Source organism: Musa acuminata, chromosome BXJ1-8, assembly GCF_036884655.1.
Source record: "Musa acuminata AAA Group cultivar baxijiao chromosome BXJ1-8, Cavendish_Baxijiao_AAA, whole genome shotgun sequence".
Taxonomy (NCBI): Eukaryota; Viridiplantae; Streptophyta; class Magnoliopsida; order Zingiberales; family Musaceae; genus Musa; species Musa acuminata.
Genome location: NC_088334.1, coordinates 47,102,084 through 47,126,535, shown reverse-complemented (window position 1 = coordinate 47,126,535; position 24,452 = coordinate 47,102,084). Strand labels below are relative to the sequence as shown.

The 24,452-nt window shown below is 41.8% G+C and overlaps 4 protein-coding genes across 6 annotated transcripts; 3 read left to right on the top strand and 1 right to left on the bottom strand.

Moving 5' to 3' along the window:
• Positions 1-2,305: 2,305 nt before the first annotated feature.
• LOC135589189 (receptor kinase-like protein Xa21) lies at positions 2,306-6,130 on the top strand. The gene is made up of 2 exons (XM_065081477.1): positions 2,306-5,234; positions 5,439-6,130. Exons 1-2 carry the CDS (start codon positions 2,345-2,347, stop codon positions 5,846-5,848), a joined length of 3,300 nt encoding a protein of 1,099 aa, XP_064937549.1. The 5' UTR covers positions 2,306-2,344; the 3' UTR covers positions 5,849-6,130.
• Positions 6,131-8,411: 2,281 nt separating this feature from the next.
• On the top strand, positions 8,412-15,214 carry LOC103996220 (uncharacterized). The gene is made up of 6 exons (XM_009417087.3): positions 8,412-9,007; positions 10,078-10,180; positions 10,263-10,328; positions 13,862-14,029; positions 14,109-14,205; positions 14,873-15,214. The coding sequence occupies exons 1-6, from the start codon at positions 8,482-8,484 to the stop codon at positions 14,990-14,992; spliced, it is 1,080 nt and encodes a 359-aa protein (XP_009415362.2). The 5' UTR covers positions 8,412-8,481; the 3' UTR covers positions 14,993-15,214.
• Positions 15,215-16,979: 1,765 nt separating this feature from the next.
• LOC135580769 (protein NDL1-like) lies at positions 16,980-21,158 on the top strand. 3 transcript variants are annotated; one of them, XM_065080369.1, is made up of 12 exons: positions 17,090-17,144; positions 17,643-17,733; positions 18,383-18,482; positions 19,014-19,111; positions 19,214-19,302; positions 19,424-19,484; positions 19,570-19,656; positions 19,740-19,817; positions 19,903-19,959; positions 20,072-20,127; positions 20,209-20,344; positions 20,478-21,158. In XM_065080369.1, the coding sequence occupies exons 4-12, from the start codon at positions 19,016-19,018 to the stop codon at positions 20,697-20,699; spliced, it is 882 nt and encodes a 293-aa protein (XP_064936441.1). In that variant the 5' UTR covers positions 17,090-17,144; positions 17,643-17,733; positions 18,383-18,482; positions 19,014-19,015; the 3' UTR covers positions 20,700-21,158. The 3 variants fall into 3 exon arrangements, with proteins under 3 accessions (XP_064936442.1, XP_064936440.1, XP_064936441.1); XM_065080370.1 differs by lacking the exon at positions 17,643-17,733 and having other exon boundaries at positions 16,980-17,144; positions 20,209-20,376; positions 20,478-20,617; XM_065080368.1 differs by lacking the exon at positions 17,643-17,733 and having other exon boundaries at positions 16,991-17,144.
• A 735-nt stretch (positions 21,159-21,893) lies between these two features.
• Positions 21,894-23,190, bottom strand: LOC135589188 (inorganic pyrophosphatase 2-like). The gene is made up of 4 exons (XM_065081476.1): positions 22,989-23,190; positions 22,794-22,915; positions 22,489-22,690; positions 21,894-22,399 (listed from the first exon to the last, which is right to left on the bottom strand). The coding sequence occupies exons 1-4, from the start codon at positions 23,124-23,126 to the stop codon at positions 22,022-22,024; spliced, it is 840 nt and encodes a 279-aa protein (XP_064937548.1). The 5' UTR covers positions 23,127-23,190; the 3' UTR covers positions 21,894-22,021.
• Between the last annotated feature and the right edge of the window lie 1,262 nt (positions 23,191-24,452).

The following is a 24,452-nucleotide window of genomic DNA, read 5'->3' as shown; positions in this document are numbered from 1 at the left end:
GGATGTAGTTGGGTGTGACTCGCAAAAATGTAGAATATAAATATAATTAATCATATTTATAATATTTCTTATCTAATTAAATAAATTCATATTAATCTAACATAGCATTTCGAAGAATGTCGACACCCTTACCCGAAGAGTGGGTTTATGGTGAGGCTCATTAACCTGTATGCAAATCGAGTTGAGAACTTCAAATTATTATTTTTTATAATGATATTTATAATAATTTTGATAATTAAATTGATGATGCACTGGTGGTCGAATAGTATATACCTTGTTACCGTATATACCCATATAGATTCCTTCACATTTTTATATTTTTATTAGTGATAGGAGATATTTTGGTGTCACCATCTACGATGCCAACTGGCAGCTACCTCAAAACTAACGTGGCTCCTCCGAATCAACATCTAAAAGCAACGCAATTGATCGCATCTCGAAATAACACAACAAACTCATAAATAATAGTAATCGTACTGCTCGGGACATACAAAGCAGCATCCAAAATCAAGCGAGACAACCCCGTGCGACATGGAACTGAAATAGTCGACCCATGCAATCCGGAGCGGACGAATCGACCCCCTGGAATATTAGCGATCATTAACCGTCCGTGTATGACTAACCTTCGATGAGAGGTATAAAAGTCACTCACCAGCTCACGCAACTTATACTATTGTCTTTCTCTCTCTCTCCTCTTCTATCTCGCACTAACTTAAGCATCGAATGGATCGAGTCGGGAACCCTTCGATATCGACCTATTACGTAGGATTGCTAATGCCTAGGAAATGATCTCACTACTGGAAGGTAACTCGATGATCAAGAAAGGACCACGTAGCCAAAAAGATCTCATCACTCTACTTGACCTCTCCGCTCTCAGGCCAAAACGTCCCTCACAAACGACCTCTCACGTGGACCTCTTACGTCGGTTCATCACATTAGCAACCTTATGTTAGCATAAAGGAGACACGATAATAGACATGTACCTTTGGCAGTGAATCAATCGGATCGACTCATCAGTCGACGGTATTCGTCACACCATCAATTATCAATTAGGAACTAAACTTATCACTATGGTTTGATTCTGTGTTGATCTTAAGTTTGATTCCCGGCTGTTGCATATATTTTTTCTTTAATCTACTCGTTCGTTTACTTATGCTTGTCACTGCGGTTTAGTTTTGTGTCGATCCTAAGTTCCTTATTTTCGGCCCCGTCATGATGATCATCTTCGGAGTGGACCCGTTTGATGATGATCGAGATTGAGATCGCTAGGGAGTCCCCGTCGAGAGTTTTTGGAAGAAATGTGTTTTCTCATCGACACATCGAGCCTTGGATGTGATCAATGTTGTTTTCAGGGATGTGCACCGGAGGAGGAAGTCCGAGGTGGATCTATGTACTTGAATACATAACGTATCAAATTGCTTTTGGTGTGATGCAAAACTAGCTTTTGGTTGTTTAACCTCTATCCAGACAGGATAATTATTCCCTCGTCAATGAATTCAGCATTGTTTTACTTATAACTTATTTCCATAGGATCTGATGATGGCAAGCCAAGCGTGTGAACTGCTGCTTAAGGGTAGTAGCTAAATATTAGGCTTGTATATCCGTGGTTTTGGATTCTGGAACTCGATTGTCATTGAAAAGTAGGCAAAAGTAGTCTTCATGATCTTCTCAGGGCACCACCGTGTATATCTTGACCAAACTTATACGATGAATTTTGACTTCCAATGACGCTAACTTCGTGATTACTCCTCCCAATAACACCATCATGGTTTGGACCATATCCGTCCCCGACTTCCGACGTCTCTCATGGTGTGAAACCGGAATCATTTCACCGGGACCGTCCGTCTAAAAGGTCAGAAATATTTCTCCTCTGGTGCGTGACGAATGGTTTTGTTATCAGTAGAATCATTGACCCGCGTTGAAGTCGTTGTTTCTTGATCAACACAGCTAGGTGCAGTATCTTCATTCACACCTGTCCAGACAAACTCCCGTCCCATCGCATGGTCTACCACGACCACGGCCAAGTGCGTGATGAATGCTCCTTTGACATCACCTCACCGCAGTGGTAGCATCACGGTGTGAGTGCAACGACGTTCAACGCAATCGTCGACTAACTACGTGCGTGTCTTACGGTCCATGCAGCGGTAGGATGACTGCACCGGAGGGATGAATCTAAGGCACGGAGTTATTGCCGACCAGAGAATAGCTACCTTGGAAACGACTTTAATGCCAGCTCTCTCTGGGATGTGTGTATATATATAGAGAGAGAGAGTGTGTGTGTGTGTGTGTGTTTGAGCGAGCGGGGGAGACTGTCATATAGTCGATCGTTTCTGAGCCTCCGTGCATGTCAAGCATGAGGAAGACCATATTTGCATGCGCCCTTTGGCCATCCTTTTTTATTGTCGTACGAGTGCTTCTTCTCCTCTCGTGTCCTGTGAAGTCGGTAGCTTCACGATCGGAGACACCACCCACCCAATTCGCCACCGACCGCGCGGCGCTCCTCTCCTTCAAGTCCTTCATACGTGACGATCCCCTGGGGGCGCTGTCCTCCTGGAACAATGCATCCTTGCATTTCTGCCAATGGCGGGGTGTGAGGTGCCGCCTCCGCAACCATCAACCGCGTGTCACAGCTCTGCGGTTGGGGTCTCTCGGCTTGGCGGGTTCCATATCTCCCTCCCTATCCAATCTTACCTTCCTCCAGAGGCTCCACCTCCCTGAGAACCGTCTTCGGGGTGTCATTCCGCAAGAGCTGGGCTTGCTGTCCCGTCTTCGACATCTCAACCTGAGCTACAATCCTCTCGCCGGAGGCAAGATTCTGGTGAATCTGGCTCGCAACTGTTCTCGTCTTCGATACCTCAGCCTGAACGGCAACAACTTGCACGGGGCAATCCCACGCAGCATCGGCCGATGCTCGCAACTCCAACTTATTGGTTTGACGGATAATATGCTGGAGGGGGGAATCCCAAGTCAGCTGGGATCCCTTTCCAAGCTCAAGGTGCTTTCGCTTTGGAACAACAGCCTCAGTGGACGCATTCCTCCGGCTATTGGGAATCTTGCCGAGTTGATCCAGCTCAATTTACAACACAATCAACTCACCGCCTCTGTTCCTGCCGCCATCGGTAACCTCACGTCCCTGACACATGTTGATTTGTCCTATAATTATCTTGCAGGCGGCATTCCATCGGAGCTTATGAATCTTACGACCCTGACCACTCTGTATCTGGATGACAACCAACTCACTGGGGCGATTCCTGCTGCAGTCGGGAATCTCTCCTCCCTTGCTCTGCTTGATCTCTCGAATAATCAACTCACAGGAGGCATCCCATCCGAGATTGGAAATCTTGTCCCCCTGACTCTTCTTTATTTGTCTGGCAACCAGCTCGCTGGAACCATCCCATCCGAGATCGGCAACCTTGGGAGGCTGAGGAATCTTGATTTCTCTAGCAACTTCCTGGTGGGAACCATTCCTTCGAGTTTGGGATCCGTAAAAGATTTATACATCTTGAGTTTCTACGACAACGAGCTAGAAGCAGGGAATGATGTGGAATGGGGCTTTTTGGATGCGCTATCCAACTGCACCAAGCTTAGAGCACTGGATCTATCGAGGAACTATCTCGGCGGCATTTTACCGAGATCGATAGCCAATTTGTCTACGACCCTGGAACGGCTGTCCATGATCACCAACGACATAGCTGGGAGCATTCCTGCTGAGATCGTCAACCTTGCTAAGTTGAGCGAGGTATGGCTGTCCTCTAACCTCCTCGGCGGTCCGATTCCTGCAACACTTGGAAGCCTCCCGAGTCTACAACGAATAGCTCTGGAAGATAACAAGTTAACGGGAGAAATCCCGGCGGCCCTTGGCAACCTAACCGGATTGTCTATACTTCTTGTGTCCTCCAATGAACTGCACGGACCGATACCTCTTACTCTCGCACGCTGCCCACTGAATACATTGGACCTTTCTTTCAACAAGTTAAGCGGCACATTGCCCAAAGAAATCCTATCCATCTCCACTCTCACCGTGTTCCTCAACGTTTCCAGCAATTCACTGTCAGGATCCCTGCCTCCGCAGGTGGGAAACCTGAAGAATGTTCGAGCTTTGGATGTTTCCAAGAACAAATTGTCGGGCGAAGTTCCTGGCAGTATCGGCGGATGTGAGGTGTTGCAGTATCTCCATATGGAAGAGAACCTTTTCGACGGACCCCTTCCTCCATCGTTTAGCGGGTTGAAGGGACTTCAAGAATTGGATGTTTCACGGAACAACCTGTCCGGGAGCATTCCCAGCTTTTTTGGGAGATTCCCATTCTTGAGGCTTCTCAACATCTCCTTCAATAATTTTGAGGGCGAAATACCAAGAGATGGGATCTTCCGGAACGCGAGAGCCTTCTCGTTTGCTGGAAACAATAAGCTTTGTGGGGGCGTCCGGAATCTGAAATTGCCTCCGTGCTCCTTCCACGGATCCTCCACAAAGAAGAAGCATACATCTCCAAAGCTGATCGCCATCATCTCGGCTGCCGCTGGAACCGTGTGCCTGGTCCTGCTTTTCTCTTCGTTCTGCGCTCTTCGTTGGATACTAAAGTCAAAGCGGGAAACTCGCACCATGACAAGCATAGGAGATCGATATAAGAAGGTCTCCTACGCCGAGTTGCTGAGAGCAACTGATGGTTTCTCCACCGCAAATCTGATCGGTGCGGGAGGCTATGGTTCAGTGTACAAAGGATTTATGAACGGCGTCGTCGACGGGTACGACGTCGTTGCAGTAAAAGTCTTCAACCTGCAGCAGAGAGGGTCTTCGAGGAGTTTCATTGCCGAGTGCGACGCGCTGAGGAACATACGCCATCGAAATCTTGTCAAGATCTTGACAGCTTGCGCAAGCATCGATTTCAGAGGCAACGATTTCAAAGCCCTCGTCTACCAGTTCTTGCCGAATGGGAATCTAGACCAGTGGCTTCATCCGGACGCACAAGGGCCAACTCGGAGGACGCTGAGCCTCACCCAGAGGCTGAACATTCTGATGGACGTGGCCTGCGCATTAGACTATCTGCATCACCAGGGTCCAGATCCAATTGTACACTGTGATATAAAGCCCAGAAACATTCTGCTGGACAATGACATGGTGGCTCATGTTGGCGACTTCGGCCTGGCAAGGATCCTCAACAGAGTTCCCATCACCGAAGCTCAAAGATCATCTAGCTCTATGATACTGAAGGGAACCATCGGATACGTCGCTCCAGGTACACACTCATCTTCTATCGTCTCCACCTTAATTATTTCTCGTTTACCATTGTTTTGACCGATAAAGATGTAAGTTTGGGAAAGCCTGGCCATGGTTTGAGTTCAATCCAGTCAGAACTCATGGCCGATGTGGTGGCATTCATTCGGACATATCTTTTTGGTTATATTTTTGCGGAATACATACTCTAACCATGATGATGCAGAGTATGGAGTGGCCAATAAAGCTTCTACCGAAGGGGATGTCTACAGCTACGGAATAGTCGTGCTAGAGATGTTCACGGGAAAGAAACCTACGGATGTGACTGCCCAGAACGGTCTCAGTCTACCTCGATACGTGGAGATGACGCTCCCAGAGCGTGTCGCCGATATCATGGACGCCAACTTGCAGTTGATAATGGAGGAGGGAGATGAAGAAGAAGCACATCAAGACATGGAGCGTATGAAAGCAGATGCAGTGGAGTGCATAATCTCCATCCTTAGGATTGGCATCGAGTGCACCAAAGAATCGCCACCGGAGCGAATGCAGATGAAAGATGTGATCGGTGAATTAGTTGCGATCAGGAGCACGTTGTTCAGGCATAAGGTGCAAGGTGGGAGAAGAGTCGCAATCTAACCCGGACATGATGCTCCTCCATCGACTACGACAGCGAAGTAAACTATCAAAGTCGAGCACGAAAGTTGCAGGTCTGCCCAAATTTCCTGATGGTTAAGTAACGTAGGATCGGCGTAAAGATTCTGAATAATCAATCGTACATCACCGGAGGCGTCAAAGTTTGCTACTAGCTAGTTTTGTGCTTTACTATTTGGCTTTCGTCTTGATAGTTGCTGAGATTGTTTCTTTTTCTGAATTTGACTCTTGTTTGTGTTGCCAAGAACCGAAAAAATGTTAGAGCAATGGAGTCGTCTGAGTCCTGATCAAAAGCTTATGCGAATACTCTTGCATATGAGTTCGGATCATGTCGAGACGAAAAGACGCCATGCGTCAACCTAATTCCTCTTCACCATGGCGTTTTCTTAACCTTCACAGTGGTAACTCCGACACAAAGCTGTTAAGGAAATTAAATGTCACCGGAGGCAGCGCGTTCCGGGCGCCTTCCTCTTCACGATCACAGCATTTAAGGAAATTAAATGCTGATAACAACGATGGATGTTTGCAGCTCCTTTTCTTTCTCGAGAGAAGGAAAGCTGCCAAAACTCATGAAGATTGCTGAATCTTATGATTGACTTGGCTTGACTCGAGCATCTTGTAGTCTTTAACAAGTGTATATACATCGGATTCGTTCTCATATCTAAGATATAGGGTAATAGGTTACGATACGTACACCATTACACCTACCGGCGAAGCGGCCGGCGCACCTACATGTCCGGAGATCCCGTCTCATGGGTCGAGCACGCAACTTGTTTACGAAACTCTCCTCTCCTCTTCTCGTGCCACGTCCTACAATTCTGCGCTTCACCATATTGCTTTTCCACGTTATGATATAACGGGTCTCCTCTCGCCCACCGACGAGTTTGGGGCTGGGGATCCCTATCAAGACGGGGCAGGAAACAGGGATCCCCAGTACTTATTGACGTCACGGATCTGTTCTCTGACCCCACCGTGGTAGTAACGTGATCTGAGACGTCGAATCCCTGTGTGCGTCGAGACAGACGAGCCTCGCCCCTCCAGCATATATCGTCCCACAGGTCTCCTCCTCTGCTGCGAGAGACGAAGCGATGGAGGAGACGGCGGACAGCCGAAAGCGGAAGGAGCATGACGACGACGGAGGAGAGGTGGTGACCGCTGTCAAAACGATCCCCGCCGCGATCTTCGACGCAGAGCAGGAAGTGGAGATGGGGGAGGCAGCGGTGGCGGAAGTGATGAAATGGCTGGAGGAGGAGGAACGCTCCGCCGCCGTCTCTCATCCCCCTTCCTCGCCGTCCTGCTGCCAGGAGGCCTCCTTCGTCACCATCAACGGCAACGAGGAGAGCTGTGGGCCATCATCGACACCATCGGCGGCGTTTGTGGCGTGCCCTACTTCATGGGGTGCCCCTCCGACCACGGTGCGTGGCCATCCGCCTTGCTGTCGATCGGGAAGCTGAGGGACCGATCGGGTGATGCGCCGGTGGCGGGGGAGGCGGGTGGGTGCGGCGCCGTCGCCGAGGATGAGGATGAGGTGGATTGGGAAGCAGTGCAGGTGTGTGTGGCGTCCAATATGGTGACATGTACGAACGAACGGTTTCCAGCGTAAAAAGCAACGACGACTCGAAGCCGGTCAGTTTGATTAGATTACTCCGTAAAAGATGATGAAATTTTGGAGGAAGAACAACTCGTTGCTCTACCTCGGATCGACTCTAGAGACAAAATCCAGACCCGACCTGACGTCGACCACCCCCGCCCAAGCAACCACACAAATGTTGCTCAACACTTGTAAAATCCAAGAGTATTCTTTTATATATATATATATAGTGCTTTTGCCTAAGCAACTCGTTCAACTTCAGGATGATGGTTAACCTATCCATTTTATTTTACTGTATGATGTTGATGGATCTCAAAACCTTTTCGGTGAGACCAACAACAATTTTCAGCATCACACAATTCCATTTTGTTGCAGTCTGCAAGCCTGGTGATAGTTTTATGTAGTATCATTGCTTCATTACTGACTGTGGTTGCAAGGAAATAATCGCAAGAACAGATGCTAATATCCGAAGAACAACAGCTTACAGCCATCATAATGTCATCCGCTAGTCAAAACGCTCAATTCAAATGAGTCTATTACATTAGCTGCACCAATTTCAAGTACTTGGAAATCTACCGCTCCTTCGTCGGGACGAAAAGGGGCAAATTAATTATCCCCGAGTTCCTATCTCTGTTATATTGGAACTCTCGGGGCTTTTACGCCGTCGGATGCGTGATCCGTTTCAAACGTATGGCGAGAGATTAGTTTTGGAAGCATACAGATCTCTACAATTTTTGGAATTTGTATATCAACTATAACATTTTGCATATTGATCCCAATCTCAGCTCAAAACAGCAAGCTTCCCCACTGGCTAATAGCTCGCTCGTGGGCCCCGTTAGGAACCAATTCAAAGACTTGATTTCTGTGTTCGATGTCTCGACAGAGACACGGGAGTGAGTGGCCCGCCCCTGTTTACATCCGCCGCAGCCGTATGCTTTCCATGTGATACGAGAAGTTTTGTTCACGCGAGCGATCCTGCGTCTTCTTCCGAAATAAAGAGGTTAGGACTGCAGGGAGCGCACGCGCGATGGCGAGATCCTCCGTCTTGCTCTATCTGAGCGTGGTGCTCTTTATCGTCCTGCTCCTCACCTTCGCCCCGAACCGCCCTAATCACCCCCACCGCCGTCTCAGACTCCGCTCCGCCATGTCCGGCCACGACCGTCGCATCATTCCCTTCGACCCTATCATCGCCGACATCGAGCGCCACCGCGAGGACCGCGAGTGGGAGCGGGCCAACTTCTTCCCCCAGGGCCACGCCCCCGCCATGGAGGCCCAGCCCGAGTGGGAGGACTTCATGGACGCCGAGGACTTCATCAACGACGAGGAGCGCTTCAACGTTACCGACCGCATCGTAAAGCTTTTTCCCAAGATCGACGTTGGCCCTGCCGACGGCTTCGTCAGCTCCGATGAGCTTACGGAGTGGAATCTCAGGCAGGTGGAGAAGGAGGTGATGCACCGGACGCAGCGGGACATGGAGCTCCATGACAGGAACCACGACGGCTTCATCTCGTTCGAGGAGTACGAGCCGCCCAGCTGGGTTCATCGATACCATGGTCGGTCTAGATCCCTGCTTTGCGATCTTTTGCCTGGACGTGAATTTTGGTTCCTGATTTACAGAAATTCTAGACATTTTCTCTTTTCCGTCCTCTTTGTTACAAGATTTGTTGTTTGCTGTACTTCTTCATTGTCAAGATTGAGTTTTCCCTTTCTCCAGAATACCCTTTATATCATTAAGGGGGACTTTATATTTCAGCAAAAGATGGGATGTTTTACCCATCTGATGTTTGAACTTTTCGTTTGATATGGGAATCTGTTTTGCATTATTTGCATTGTTGCTGTGGATTTTCGGACCTGTTTAATTTGAGATGTTTATTTTCTCCTTATGTCTCGAATTCTGGATGAGAAACCGCATAGAAGTATAAAAAAATGATATCTTGAGGTTTGGATTCAGCGGAATCTATTTATGCACAATCTTAATCTAGGACATCGGCAAGTGTTTGGATCACAAAGATTGGAGTCCAATATGAGTGAATAAGTATATTGCAAAAGCTTAATGCATTCAAGTTTGGTAATAATAAACCCTCCCCGCTTCGAGAGAGAGAAAAAAATAATAAAAGCAGATATGACGAACTTATGTGTTTTTTGTCTTATGATACTGGTTTGAAGTTAAAAGGGCTAAAGCATCAAGTAGATTTTTTTTTTTCTTTTTTACATTGGGATTTGGATATCAAAAAAGAAATGTTATCCAAAGTTGTCAGTCGTCTTTAAAAAATCATTTTCTTCAACTGGTAGCTTGTCTGTCCATCTCCAGCGCATTGCCCCTGTTTGTACTATAAATCTTTCCTCAAGATTAACAACAAAAGTAAATTTAAAGTTAGTTCAAACAACATGTACTAGAACACAAATTTATCAACAACTTATCCATTTTGAGGGCTATTAATCGCTACCGTTTGGCACAAATATACATAATCTTTTGTCAATTCAGTCATTAAGTTTCGACATTATGCATTTAATTGTTATACACATGGAAGCTTGGTAGTGCATATAGATAGAGATATGGAACTTGAAGTTTGAACCTGAGATAAATATATTTTCTGATCTTTCTGTCTCAATATATTGGCAGATGATAATTCAACTGGTGATCGAGTGGGGTGGTGGAAAGAGGATCACTTTAACGCATCAGATATGGATGGCGATGGTCTTCTTAATCTGACAGAGTTCAATGAGTATGTTCTTTGTTCACATTCCCATCTGGATTTACATGGTACTGCTCTTTATTTATTGGGTTTCTTTATTTTATGGATGCAGCTTTCTTCATCCAGCAAACACTAACAGTCCCAAACTGATCCAGTGGTTGTCCAAGGAAGAAATTAGGTACTGCTATCTCTGCGTTGCCAAACATGTCTATAGTTTGTATGCGTCAATGCTTCATTAAAAGATTAGTCATATTTGTAGTATAACATACTTTTAGGATGGTAGAAGCACCATGCTGACTTTAGTTCTCTTATTTGGATGTTAATTTTGTGCTTAAAGGCATTAGACTATGTCACATTTGTCCAAATAACTTCTTTCACATATGTTTTGTAATTGACTCAGCCAAGTAATTCTTTGTTATCGACTGAAAAAATGTGTTTCCAGCAAGATTCGCAATACCGTACCATACTGGTATTTCGACTTGGGCTCGGTACCGGTACGGTACAGTATACCGAGCGGCACACCCAGGTGTACCGAGCGGTACACCCAGGTGTGCCGAGTACTGTAGTACTGCTACGGTGCTACAGTGCACTCGGACCGGTAACAGGCGGCCCGCGTACCGACAACCTATCGGACTGGTACGTACCGCCCGTACCGGACGGTATGGTTCGGTACGGCAGACCCACTTTCCAGCATATATAAGTTGCCAAGGTTTTCTTGTTAAGGTTTTGAAGATAGAGCTCTTTGTTCTTATCTTAATATCTATGCTAATATTTTCATATTTTTGTGCATGGTATGTCATCTATTGTTGAAGATATTTTCTTATCTCACTAGTTTATCCATTCACTGAAAACTATATGTTATGCTCAAAGCATAAACTCCTTTCCATGCTCTGCAGTGGTGATCTTGTGAAGTTTAAACTTACTAATTTCAAACTGCATATATAAACTCAATCTTTTATGTCTCATATAATGCAAAAGAAAAAGTTCTGTGCAGATGCCACAATTTTGGTTTTGGGTTCTTCTTTCAGGCATCAAGGGTGCGATGAAGGAATACAGTACATAATGTTTCCTTTAGAATATAGCTCCATATGCTTAGCATGTGCTACCTTTAACTAGGATTCGATAGTTTTCATCCTATCTTCTAATGGCTGGTTATCTGTCCATCTTTAATCTGTACTACTCTGAATTCTTCATGTTCAGCATCATGATTGGGGAACCTCCTATCTGTTCTTGGTTGATCTCATTATTGTCCTAAAAATTCCCTTCTCCAACCAAGGTGTTCTCCAATATCAACAAACATTGCAGAAGGGCCTTTCACTTTCATTATTGTACTTTTGTCTCTATTGTAGTGTTATCTTCAATCTTTTATTTTTGAAATTTTATTTTTAATAAAAGATGGGAAAAGATTGACCCACCGAAACTATATAATAGTAAGGAAAAAGGAAAACAAAGTAAATAAAGAATAAGAAAGCCCACAAAGAATTGGGGTTGTGGGGGGAGGGAGGGGAAAGACCAAAGAACAGAAAATGGGAGAAAAAACCTCAAAGAGGAAACGACCAACCACTTCGGACAACTGAATCCCTAAGTGCTGCCAGCCAGTCGTTTATCAGTTGAGAAGCAGCAGTGAACAACAAATTCAAGTGTTTTGACTTATCCTAGGAAGCAAGTTGGTTCTTTTCAAGTTAGAGTCTGACAAATAGCATCTACAGACATAAGAAAAATCTTTACTATCAGAATCAATGCCCTTTGCCCATTAAATCAAACCATGAAATAGATAACCAACCTGGAATCTTTTACAGGAAACAACAATCCATAACACCTTGGCCATTGAGCGTTTAAAGAAGACACAAAATACAAAAAAAACTGATTAGTTCACGCAAGTTTTCTTTTTTCTTCGCTCTCTCTCTTTTTTTTTTTTTTGATCATTTATTTTAAGTATACAATGTCTTAGCATTTTTAAGCTTTCTTGCCAAACTTGCATAATTAATCATGCTTGTTCTAAAAGGCTTACAATCATCAGTGTTCAGATGTTAACAAAGCTCATTCTATAATTGCCTTGGAAATATAACTATAGCCAAGGTTAAAGGTGAGGATTTGCTGTTGCTTCTTGGAAACTTTCTCCATCATCAGTTCCCTCTTTGCTCTAGCCCTGTACTTCAAGCTACTCCATTATGCATGTCCTTACCTTGTTAAGTAATTCTACATTCTATTGATAGCTCTATTCCCTTAGCCGTCATACCACATGCTACTCTTAAGTCCATAAAAACCGTGTAACATCATATGTCGGTGATCCTTCTCGGCATGTATCAATCTGATGTTCAGATGCTTGTTCAATAAAATAGAGATAAAATTATGATGAGAAAGTTCATTATGGCTGATGCGTTAGGGTTTTTCAAATATTATGAAGGCATCAGGGCTCAACCTTGATCCTTTTTGACTGAGTGCAGATATCCTTCTTTGTTTATATGACAGGTTTATAATTCAAACCTTTCTGTGTTTAGACAAAATTATGACGAAAAGTTCATTTTGACTGATACATTAAGGTTTTTAAAATATTACGAAGGCATCAGGGCTCAACCTTGTTTCTCTTTGACTGAGATCAGATATCCTTCCTTGTCTATATGTATGGTACAAGTTGATAATTTAACCCTTTCTGAGTTTTGTTATCCTAGAAGATGAGCTTGAAAACCTTGTAATGGCGTTTTGTCATTTAGGTATGCAATTACTTTCAAAGTTTACTTCAAGTTAAACCATGTTTCTCTACTTTGTCTTTGTTCTATGGTCATCTATTAACATTTTTATATGCCAAAAGATTTTATCAAAATAATCGGGGAAAGAACAAATAAGTAAACAATATTGCATCATATCTGTCAACAAACTTTGGGCAATCCAATTAGTTGTTTTTTAGATATAACCTTTTAGGGTATAATCCTATCTCTTAAATTAGGAACATCTTTTTGAGTGTTAAATGGATGGTGTACAATTCCTGCAACATGGTTTGCATGGCTAATTCCAATCTACACACTCACTTTTTTCAAATTGATCTTTCCGATTGTGATTATTTTGAAATTTATTTGGTGATTCATCCACTTATTGACTGGTCAAGTTAGACCTGGTTTATATAACAGATCTCAAGCAGATACCAATCCTGATGAATTTCCAGCTGATTTAGCTGACCGTTGTCAATTTCAATCCTATTTTCAAATCTTCTTGCCGATCTGGCTGATCGCAAATCGAAACAATGGTCCGCATCCGCACCATACAATAGATCTGGACCTATTCCTGAACCTAAATTCTAGACTGATTCCAACTGATCTTGATCTTGAGAACCTTGGTATCAAATTATTTATGGATCCTTTTAATACATAGGTATGGTTTATATTTCTATGCACGATCTGGCTGATCACAAATCCAAACAATGGTCGGCATCTGCACCATCTAAGAGATCTTGACCTATCCTGAACCTAAATTCTAGACTGATTCTAACTGATCTTGATCTTGAGAACCTTGCTATCAAATTATTCATGGATCCTTTTAATACGTTGGTATGGTCGATATTTCTATTGATTGGAAAAAGGCTTGATGACCATTCTTGATATTCGCACATTTCATGAGTAAAAACCTTAAAGTTTCTGTTATTGAATTTTGTACAGAAACTTTTTTCTTGGCAACTTTTTTTTTTTGCTAATAAGTTCCAGTTCTCTTTTTCAGGGAAAGAGATAAAGATAAAGATGGGAAGCTTAATTTTCAAGAGTTTTTTAATGGCTTATTTGACTTAATCAGGAGAGATGATATTTATAACCTTACACATGTATCTGATGCTTCAACAGAGGCACCAGCTAAAAAGCTATTCTCGCAGCTTGACCACAACAACGATGGGTACATGCATTGGTATTTGTTTTTACTTTTGTAAATTGAAAATGGAATTTATTCGGAAAAATTTTGATTTTCTTTACAGATACTTGTCTGAAGATGAGTTGATACCTGTAATTGGTGATCTACACCCATCGGAGCATTACTATGCTAAGCAACAGGCTGACTATGTTACTTCAGAGGTATCTGCTGATGACTTCTTAGATAATGTTACTGTTCACAGCGTGCCAAGATATCTTCTTCAATCCAAATGCCAGTGATTGACTTTGATAAATCCATGTAGAAATTTTCCTAGGCATGAACACGAAACTTTTCTTTGAGAAGAGAAGAAAAATTAAAATTTTCTTTTCCAGTACCCAGTCTTAAACTGCTGGATGTAATTTTAGGATTATAGTAAAATCAATATCTCATTTTCTACATTCCATGTTTCAACTCTCCTCAATTATGTCTGCCTATTATCTCAATGAGCTTTGGGGACAGAAAAAAAGGACTCGAGTTTGGTGTCATGGTCCTGGTGTGATAAACATATAGCACAGTTTAATTGTTTTTTTCTTTCGGTACTTGTCATGGCGTGGAAGGTGGAATAGAGAAGTTTAGAACTTTGTTCACAATTTCTCGGGTAATGTGTAGGTTATGGCATGATTAAGTGCAAAATCTTAAATAATTGTGCCATTGAGACATTGAAGAGTGCCTGTACAATTTCTTGAAACGTATTTTCTGGAAATTATACAGTCACTAGTAAGCTTTTCCTGTTTGAATGGTAGACTTATATGTTGTTCACATAATGCTGGAATATTCATATCGAGGCTGAAGTGAATTCTTACCTAGTAATTCTTGGCAAATCTGCAGGCAGAGACGGATAAAGATGGACGCTTAAATTTGAAAGAGATGATTGAAAATCCATATGTATTCTATAGTGCTATCATTCCCGAGGAAGACGATTATAACTATCATGATGAGTTCCGTTAGTTATCCAGCTAATTCATTCGAGACACTAATGTATATGATAGTAGATTCCTGTGAATTTGTGCTGTTTGATCACCCGGTCTTTTCTCTTTGCTTTTTAGCGTTGGAGTAGCAACATAAGGATTGTATTTGTCTTTTTTTCTTAACCTGGCCATGTATCATTGATCGACAAAATCGTCCTTTGGATTTTTATCAAATAACACCCCATAATAAAATTTTCCCTGGGGTAATTTTTTTTTATCAATTTGATAAAAATGTCTTTCATCGCTCGCCTCTGATGCTGTGAGACAAATTGGAAACAATATTTTTCACTTGATGTCAGCCAGTTTTGAGTTCCAAATTCTTGAAATTCTCCAAGTGTTTTTATCGCTTAGTGGATGGAAATACATCAGTTTGAAGGGGTCAGAGGTGGTTGTTTACATGTTTATCTCATCTGACATAATACTGCCTTTCACCATCCAATCACATCATCTGCCTGTGACAAACCATTCATATTAGCTTTGGTTTCCCAATGAAACGGGTGTGTTGTTAGACTTTCACTAACATTTTGATTTGGACTTGCTAACATCTTTGGAAAGACGCAACATAGAAAAATTAAGAACGGAGAAAATTACACTTTAATTTTCTTTCTCTCATCGCATTATCATCGTCTTTCTCTTCCTCCGACGACTACGTGATAGACGACCCGAGTTTAGATACTAAATAATTGATGTGATCATAAATTATTCCACTTGAAAACGGTCTATACTACAGGACAATTGGGTCAAAATTAGTATCATATCGATCTAATCTAATTTTGAATGATAACAATTAAAATTTAAATCAAAAACATGAATTTTATAGGCAGAATTTATGGAATTGGAAATGTAAACAATTAAGACAGACATCGACCAAGTTTTAGATTTAAATCATAGGATTGACCAAAACTAAAAATCATGTGAATTTTTCAGTGGATACTATCGATCTAAAATTTATTTGATAAATTATTCTTTAAAAGATCAACTTGAGGGTTTGGAACCCGACACACCATCGATTGTCACATCTTTACTTATTCATCGGAATAATTCGACTAGTGAGGAGCAGCAAATCTTTTCGAGAGTCACAATTCACTTTAATGACCCAAAAAAGATGATACTGACTTAATTTCGATTTGACTGTTGCCACTCGAGCAAGAAACCAAAGGTTTAAGGAGTAAATTGGAAGTGGAAGTGATTACAGGAAGGAGACAGTGTTTACATCAATGATTGGCCAGAAACCAATGGGTTAATGGAGTAAATTGGATACAGTGTTTACATCAAATTATTGCCTTGCGATGATGATTTACCATCCCATCGCAAACATTGATTGAGCGCGACTTCCAACCGTCTAGAGTTGTTGCGATACCTACTACCCTCGCCGAGTAAATGTCGATCACATAAATATGACGTCATTTATGACACGAGGTTCACGTTGACATGTAAATATAAAGAATGGAGATGTGATGGATGGATCCATTAGAAGGAAGGTTTTAGAGACCCAAACCCATTCTTAGTTTGCCTGCACGCACGTCCGTACCTGTCGTCCCGCTGGAGGCCGCCAGCTGTGGTGGGATCCGCTCCTCGCGGCCATGCAGCTCCAATCCCAAGGGCGGTGGGAGAAATGGGTGATAGTGAAATTGGTACCGGACCTACCAAGTCGCGGGTCTACGGGTGGGTCCCGTGATGGGGCCTGCGACCGGTAGCCCGACAAGGAGCCCGAGTCAAAGGGACCACCGCGTGGTACAGGTTAAACCGTGGCGGACCGCCGATCCGACGACAGAGATCTCATCAAGCGGCACCTCGACATGAGACAAATCCCCGTGGAGGGCTTTTCCGTCAATTAACAAAGAAAACTGTCGGTACGCTAACCCGCGGTTAAGCTCACCGGGCCACCGGTAGAGGATAACTTGGATTTAGCGAGGGCGTCGTCGGTGGGCTAACCGGGGTTAACAAACAGCACGGGGAAGTCGAGAAAGGGAAGATTGGTATTTAAGCCGAGACCATCGGACGAAAGACGCAGCAGCTCCTCGAGGGAGAGGACTGAAGAGAAGCCAGCGGGGTGGGGGCGGGGGTTGGTGATGGGAGAATCGAGCGCGTCGGTCTCGCTGGATGTGGAGCGGATCTCGTTTGGAGGAAAGGTTAGGGTTTCTCAATTTGTGGAGTCTTTTAGTGTGTTATCTCTTGCCTTTTTATCGTAGTTTTCTATCGTGTGTGATCTTGGATCTAGTGTTGTCGCCACCATTATTCCATCTGTTTTGTCCAAAGTTATATCTTGATATGAGCGATAGGTCTCATTATTTATAGGATTTTTTTGCTTCATTTTACTTGTACACGTGATCTTTGTTCTATTAATTGGATTCTCGAGGAGTTTGTGTCTTGTACATAATGAATGGTTGATCGAGAGACTACGGAATGGTTATTGTTTCTTGTTATCTAGGCATCCGATTTGGAAATGTGAAGTGCTCCTTTAACTATATATTTTTATATATGTATTTGATTCTTTTTTCCCGACTTGGTGACTGATTGTTTTCCTAGGAATTTATTCTTTTACCTATGTTCTTTTAATGATAATCCTTTTTATCATTTTTTTGGGTATTTGTTCCATTGGGTTCAAACATTTTTCATATTTCGTGTAGGCTGAATCGAAAGATAATTCTTCTTTGGAAAATATTTTGTTGAATCCCTTCTTTAACTACATAGGCGAGGATCATTGGTGCATCCTTTTAGGTAAAATCTACCTTTTGTCTGAACTGTAGTGTATTAGTAATATCGACAAAGATGTCGATTTTGTGGAGTGGCTTCCAGGGCTCTTTTTTTTTTTGTTGATTTCAATGAATTAAGCTCCTATTTGATGTTACTGATCCTTTTGTTTTTAGATTATGTTGCTTGTTTGTGGATAGAAGTTTCAACAGTTTATTAATTTGGCGTTTGAAAAGTGAAATATTGCAACTCATACATCTATTAGATTTCCCTTATGTTCTGTAAGCTAAAAGTGCACGCAGATAACATAAACCTAGTTTGAACTCATAAAAATAGTTGCTATAGCCAAATTCTTTTTCTTATAAAAAATTCTGCACGTTTAAACCACTCATTGTAGGGTATTAAACAAATCTTGTTGTCACTGGTATGTTGATAAACTACACCTAGTCCGCTCTGGTGCTCAAAACTTCAAAAGTAACCTTGAGAATGTAACTTATGGTGGTTCTTCCAATGCATATTATCTCTTGTATACATCATCTAAAGGTTCTTCTTGATGTTGTGCCAAATTACATGCCTTGTCAGATTTTATGTCTAGAATAGACCTTTCTTTCATCTTCACCTGGTTAACTTTGCCATTCTAATTTGTTAAATTTTTGTATATTATCTATATTGCCAGGAACATCATGTTTTAACAAGCCATGGTCCCATATCAGTTGCCGTGTATGGGGATCTCGAGAAGCCTGGACTTATTACTTACCCAGATGTTGCTTTAAATTGTAAGTTTGATGTCAAGGCAATGATTAAGAATTGTTTTCTCTTTCCTTACATATTCCCGTTATTTGTTACTCTGGTTACTTGGATCATAAACTAAAATGTATAATTGAATAAGCCTGTAAGCATTGTTCTATGTTTTGATACTACTATTAGCGTTCACTGGGATAACTCTATTATCCTTTCCTTTCTGGTGGTTATTAGTGTCAAGTGCCCATTCATGCAAGATCCTTTTCTCTCCATTGATTTGTTTATTTGGTCAACATTATTGCGTTTGTTTTTTTAACTGGCATGCTGATCACTACTCAAAACTGCTTACACTGTATTTACACTAGTCACATGACTATCATGCCCTGGATGGTGTATGCAACCACGTTCTTGTCTGTAGCTGTATTTAGTTTATCATATTCATTTACATGAGTTCCAAAGTACAATACATATTAAATTATGAAAATAATCTGTAGTGTCTTTATATTAAATTTCTGGAAAGCCAGAAACTTCTGCACCTAACATGTTGTGCCTTTTGATTGGTTTAGATATGTCATGCTTTCAAGGATTATTCTTTTGTCCTGAAGCTGCTTCTTTGCTTCTTCACAATTTCTGCATCTACCATATCAGTCCTCCAGGACATGAGGTCCATTTTCTCTTTGTATCTCTGAAATCAAATTCTTTTAGACAGTTATTCATATTTATGTTAACATGATTTTGTTGGTCTGTTTCTTTAAGCGTCCTGCAGTTAGGTGCTGCTCCAATTTCTCCAAATGATCCAGTTCTCTCTGTTGATCAATTAGCAGATCAAGTGGCAGATGTTCTTGATTTCTTTGAGTAATATCATATGACTTTTTTCAATTATGTTTTCTGATTGTAGCATCCTCAAACATAGTGCTCTGTCAGGATGCAATTGGTTATTAGTGTTTTTAGTGTCTTGAAACGTCACAGTTTACAGGTTGGGTCCCGTAATGTGCTTGGGGGTCACAGCAGGTGCTTACGTACTCACTCTGTTTGCTGTAAGTTCCTCTCCAATTATACACGTTTCAATTTCTGGTTTCTGAATCTTCACTAGTTTATGCATCTTGTTTATCTTGGTTATAGACAAAATATAGGGAACGCGTTCTAGGTTTGATACTTGTATCACCCTTATGTAAAGCTCCCTCATGGACAGAATGGTTGTATAGTAAGGTATCATTTTTGTATTCTTACAAAGTTATGTTTGCAAACTTAATAATTTATGTTTCTTCTAAGAAGTGCTTCTAAATTCTCAGGTGATGTTAAATTTTCTCTATTTTTATGGAATTTGTGGCTTGATTAAGGAATCCTTACTTCATCGATATTTCAGTAAGGTACGCCAGCCCTCTCTCATGCTTTGAATGTGTATGCTGTATATATTTGATATTTCAGTTTTTTCTTTTTTTCTCTTGTTGGCAGGGAGTACGAGGAAGTTCACAGGTTCCTGAATCAGATATTGTGCAAGCATGTAGAAGTGTTAGTGTTCTGAACCTCTTTGTTTCTCTGTGTTGCACTTGGGAAGATTGTTTAAGCTATTCTGCTATACTTATGTTTTTCTCCATTATTGTGCTTTTTTTACCTTCTGTAGTTGTTGGATCAAAGGCATGGTGTAAACGTGTGGCGATTTCTTCAGTCAATAAATGAGTAAGTTTGTATTACTTTATGAGGTGTTATTCTACTAAAGCAAGCTAGTGGATATTTCTAAACGTTGTAATGCCCAAACAGGAGATATGACTTGGCAGAGGCATCGAAGAAACTTCAGTGTAGGACACTAATTTTTGTTGGTGAGAATTCTCCCTTCCATTTGGAGGCCATTAACATGGTGACAAAACTGGACAGAAGATTCAGTGCCCTGGTCGAGGTACTTTATGACGTGTGAAATATTTGCCTGTGGTACTATATTTTCTTCGGTACTCTAAGTTACCATCTGATTTATGTTGGCCTTTCTGTCATCAATTAGTGTGGTTGGTTTGTTTCTTGAAATCACATTGCAGGTTCAGGCGTGTGGATCAGTTGTGACTGAAGAGCAGCCTTACGCAATGCTGATACCGATTGAATACTTCCTCATGGGCTATGGTTTGTACCGACCAAGCCAGGTAAGCTGCAGCCCACGGAGTCCACTCAGTCCATCGAGCATCTCGCCTGAGCTACTCTCTCCGGAGAGTATGGGAGTGAAGCTGAAGCCGATCAAGACTCGGATCTCACTCCACGTTTGAAAATCAAGAAGGTGGCGGTACCTAGCTGGCAGATCGGCGACAGCTTGTGCAAATTTGAATGATCGGTCTTCAAGAACTGTAAATTAAAGATGTATTTATAAACATGGGTACAAATTTTTGGTCGTTTGGACTGTAGATACGAGAAGTGATAAACAAAAGCATGTGTCGAGGACAAGCTACCGAGGAGGTGGGGGATCGCGGATCGCGGATCGGTGGGGTTCCATCTGATTCACTTTGTAGATGTGCGAATGTGTATATCTTTTATTTCTTGTGAGGACAAGAAGACAATAAAAGGGGGTGACTGATTGTCCTCGATCTATTAGATCATTTTGTATCTGTTGTAGCTCTTTTATTCTGCTACTTAATATTTGGGATGATATTATTTCGGAGGTACTTGTTGTTGAGGTACCCACCTGTCAATATGACACAGAATAATATATGCTATTTATTATCCTGAAACAGGGTTGGATTGATGTTGTCTCTAAGCTGGCTCGCTTGCTTGCTTGCTTATCTTTCATCATTCGTGTAATAAACCAACACATCCCAAATCCTGTATCAATTTACAGAATAGCCAATCGTGATAGGGTTGCTTGTGTAGGTTACATCTGCACAAATAAATTGGCCCTCAGGTCCTGCCTACGAGCCTCCTTCGGGTTTTCGAAAGCTAATCGTAGGACCGTTAGCAGCAGCACACCTCAACGTTTCTGCTGCCAATAAGTAACCAAGAGTATAAAATCTCTAAAATAATCATTTGAATGATTTATTTTTAAATAATTTTATTTCTGCATTATACATAATATGTATTTATAAAATTTAAATAATCACAAAGACTATTCAAAATGAGACGGTGAATCCTACTACAAATGTTTTATATATTTTATAAAATATGAATAAAACCGAAAGACATTCTCCATTATTAATATATATATATATTATATCGAATACTATTTATATAGATTTATTCATGATATTTTTTATCATTTATTTTTTCGATATTCCCATCGAAACTTTTATTATGTCTTTATCTTTGTTCAATCTTCAATTTTTTGCTTTAGGTACAATACAATTCTCTTGACGTCTAATTGCTCTCCATCATTTTTGTTGAGTAGTCAAACTTTGATTCGCTGATACTATTTCAACCCGTGAATAACTTTGACTTTAATATGAGGTTGATTAGGTTACGTTGATCGAATATCTCAGAAAAAGATTTTCTATTTATTGTATGCCAATCTTTCGAACATCTAGAATAACCTTCTTTTGACAACAGTCGAAAAGGGTTTGCCGTCTCTACCCGTCTTCGAGGATCAAAAGTAGTGGCATGTTTAGTGAGGAACAGGTAGAGTGTTTGGTAAATTAGCCTCATGCGAAGACAGTGGTGTCGTCTGAAACTTGCAGTCAACTGAAACCAACTGGTTGTCGACGTTGCCGCGATCGGCCGTCACCGACTCGTTGACGAGCCGAAGCAAGACTTTCTCAAGCTCCTCCGCGTCGCTCCATTCATGGATCGATGCTCTGAGGGCGCCCTCAGGAGGATTGTCGACGATGAGCTCCCACAGGGGATACTTCTTCCTCGGCATCACGAAGTCCTCTTTATTCAGCCTAAGCGACGGACAGTAGTCGCCCTTTCCATCGCCCAGGTAAATGAATCGCTTCCTCCCCTCCACCAATGCCGACGCTTGCATTCTCTCTATGATCGTACTCTACGTGCATGCATGTACGTATGTATTAGCGGTGTTCATCAGGACAACGTGGTGAGTCAGAGTAACAGCAAGCGAACAAAGAAACTCACCTTACACATATTGGGAGGGCAGAGGCTGCAGCCATGGGGACAAGTCTCGAAGTCGTGATGAGGGAAAATTCGAAGCCTCCCCACCTCATCAACATACCCTGGGTTCGTATTGATCTCCGAGAAATAGCTCATGAGCCCGTGGTGCTCGAGAATGGTGTCGATGAAAAATCTATTGGCGTCACTTACGATCCGCAACTCGCACCTGACGATCGATCGCATGCCATTAATGAAGAGGTCGATCGGAAAAGAAACCAGAGTGACGATCAACGACAACTATGAAAAAGGCCGAGCACGTGTATTTGTACCCAAGGGCGTAAGCAGATTTGATGGCAGCAATGGTGTTAGCGGGCAGCGGAGCCCTCCTCAGGCTTTCTGCGATCTCTTCGATTGTTCTTCCCTGCGAATGGAACTCCCCCATCATCCTATCCTGAGCACAAAAAAGCGCAACCCAATGATCAGTCCAAGAGAAGAAAAACTCGTCCAAGTAATAAAGAACATACCATAGCGGAATTCCATGGCATGGTTTTGAGCAGTTCATCGAAGAGTTGCGTGCCGCCGAGATGGTCGACGACCCAGTTATCGCTGTCGCAGTCGATGATGGTCTTGTCGAAGTCGAACACCACAACGACGTTGGCCATGGCAGTGGCAATGGCAATGGCAATGGCAATGGCAATGCACAGAAATGCGAGGTGCGACACAGTCTTTATAGGAAACAAGATATGCCAATGGAATGTTATAGTTAAAGGCCTCCACAGCACCTTATACAAGTTTGGTTAGTGGGATGGATGGATGGATGGATGGAATAAACTTCCACAATATTCCTCCTCAAATACTCCGAGAAGCCACCAATCGAAACGTCTGGTTCTATGTCGATGGCCATATTTATCCACTCCAACACTTGAGATCTTCTCTGGAGAATCACAAAGTGGTTGTGTACATACATATATATGCTATTGGCGTTAACTTGGCAAATTGATGAAGGCATAGGATGACAACAACATCAATCGAGCATATGGAATTTTTCTCGAGATGGTGTTCTCCCTCAACTAGCCGGGTGGGTGATATATTCCTGGCGTGGGGATGTCCTTTGTCTTACACAAGATAGATAATGCTGTACTTCAAATTCTTCTTCCTTCTTCTTTTCTCAAAAAATGATATGCTTGTATATATTAGCTCAAAAAGAGTTGAGACCATCTGATCATACTTAATGTGTGTATGTATGTTGTGAAGGAAAATACTTATCCTTTTAGGCCTCATACGTTCTATATGACAAACGAGTGGCACATGATGGAAGGATCTTATCTTGATGAGATGAAATATTGGTTATTGGTTTGTGCTCTGCATTGCATTAATAATAATAAATTGAAGGAATTAAGACACCAACTTACATTGAAAGCTTAGATCTATATTTGGTGTTGTTAGTTTGGCTAGTCAAAAATTAGGTTTGTTATCTCATATTGGAATTATAAATAAGGGCTTGGGCTTTGAGGTCAGATGCACCACAAGAGGCACCACAAGAAAAACCTAAGTGTTTGCTTTGGGTTTAAGTCCATACTCAGTTCAATAATTTGGGCTTATAGTTGATGTTTTTTTTATTTAGTATTTTCGGGTGTTTTATGGCATAGGAACATCTTCAAGGCATTTGTAATAGTATCTTTTATAGTAGTGATTTGCTCCTTTTTCGTCCGTGGATGTAGGCCAAAGTTAATTGATCGAACCATGTAAATCTGGTGTTCTTGTCGTTTTTATACTTTCCGCTTTATTGTCTTTGTCGGGTTGCCAAAATTATCCTTTCGTAAATTTCCTAGGACTAGCTCTAACAGATGTTGCGTCATGAGTAGGCTAATTATGTAATACCTTATATATTTGGATGCTATTAATATTATAATTTTTAATTTTAAAAATTTATATTAAAATTTTTATAATTTTGAAAGTGAAATAAATAATCTCATTTGTCATTGATG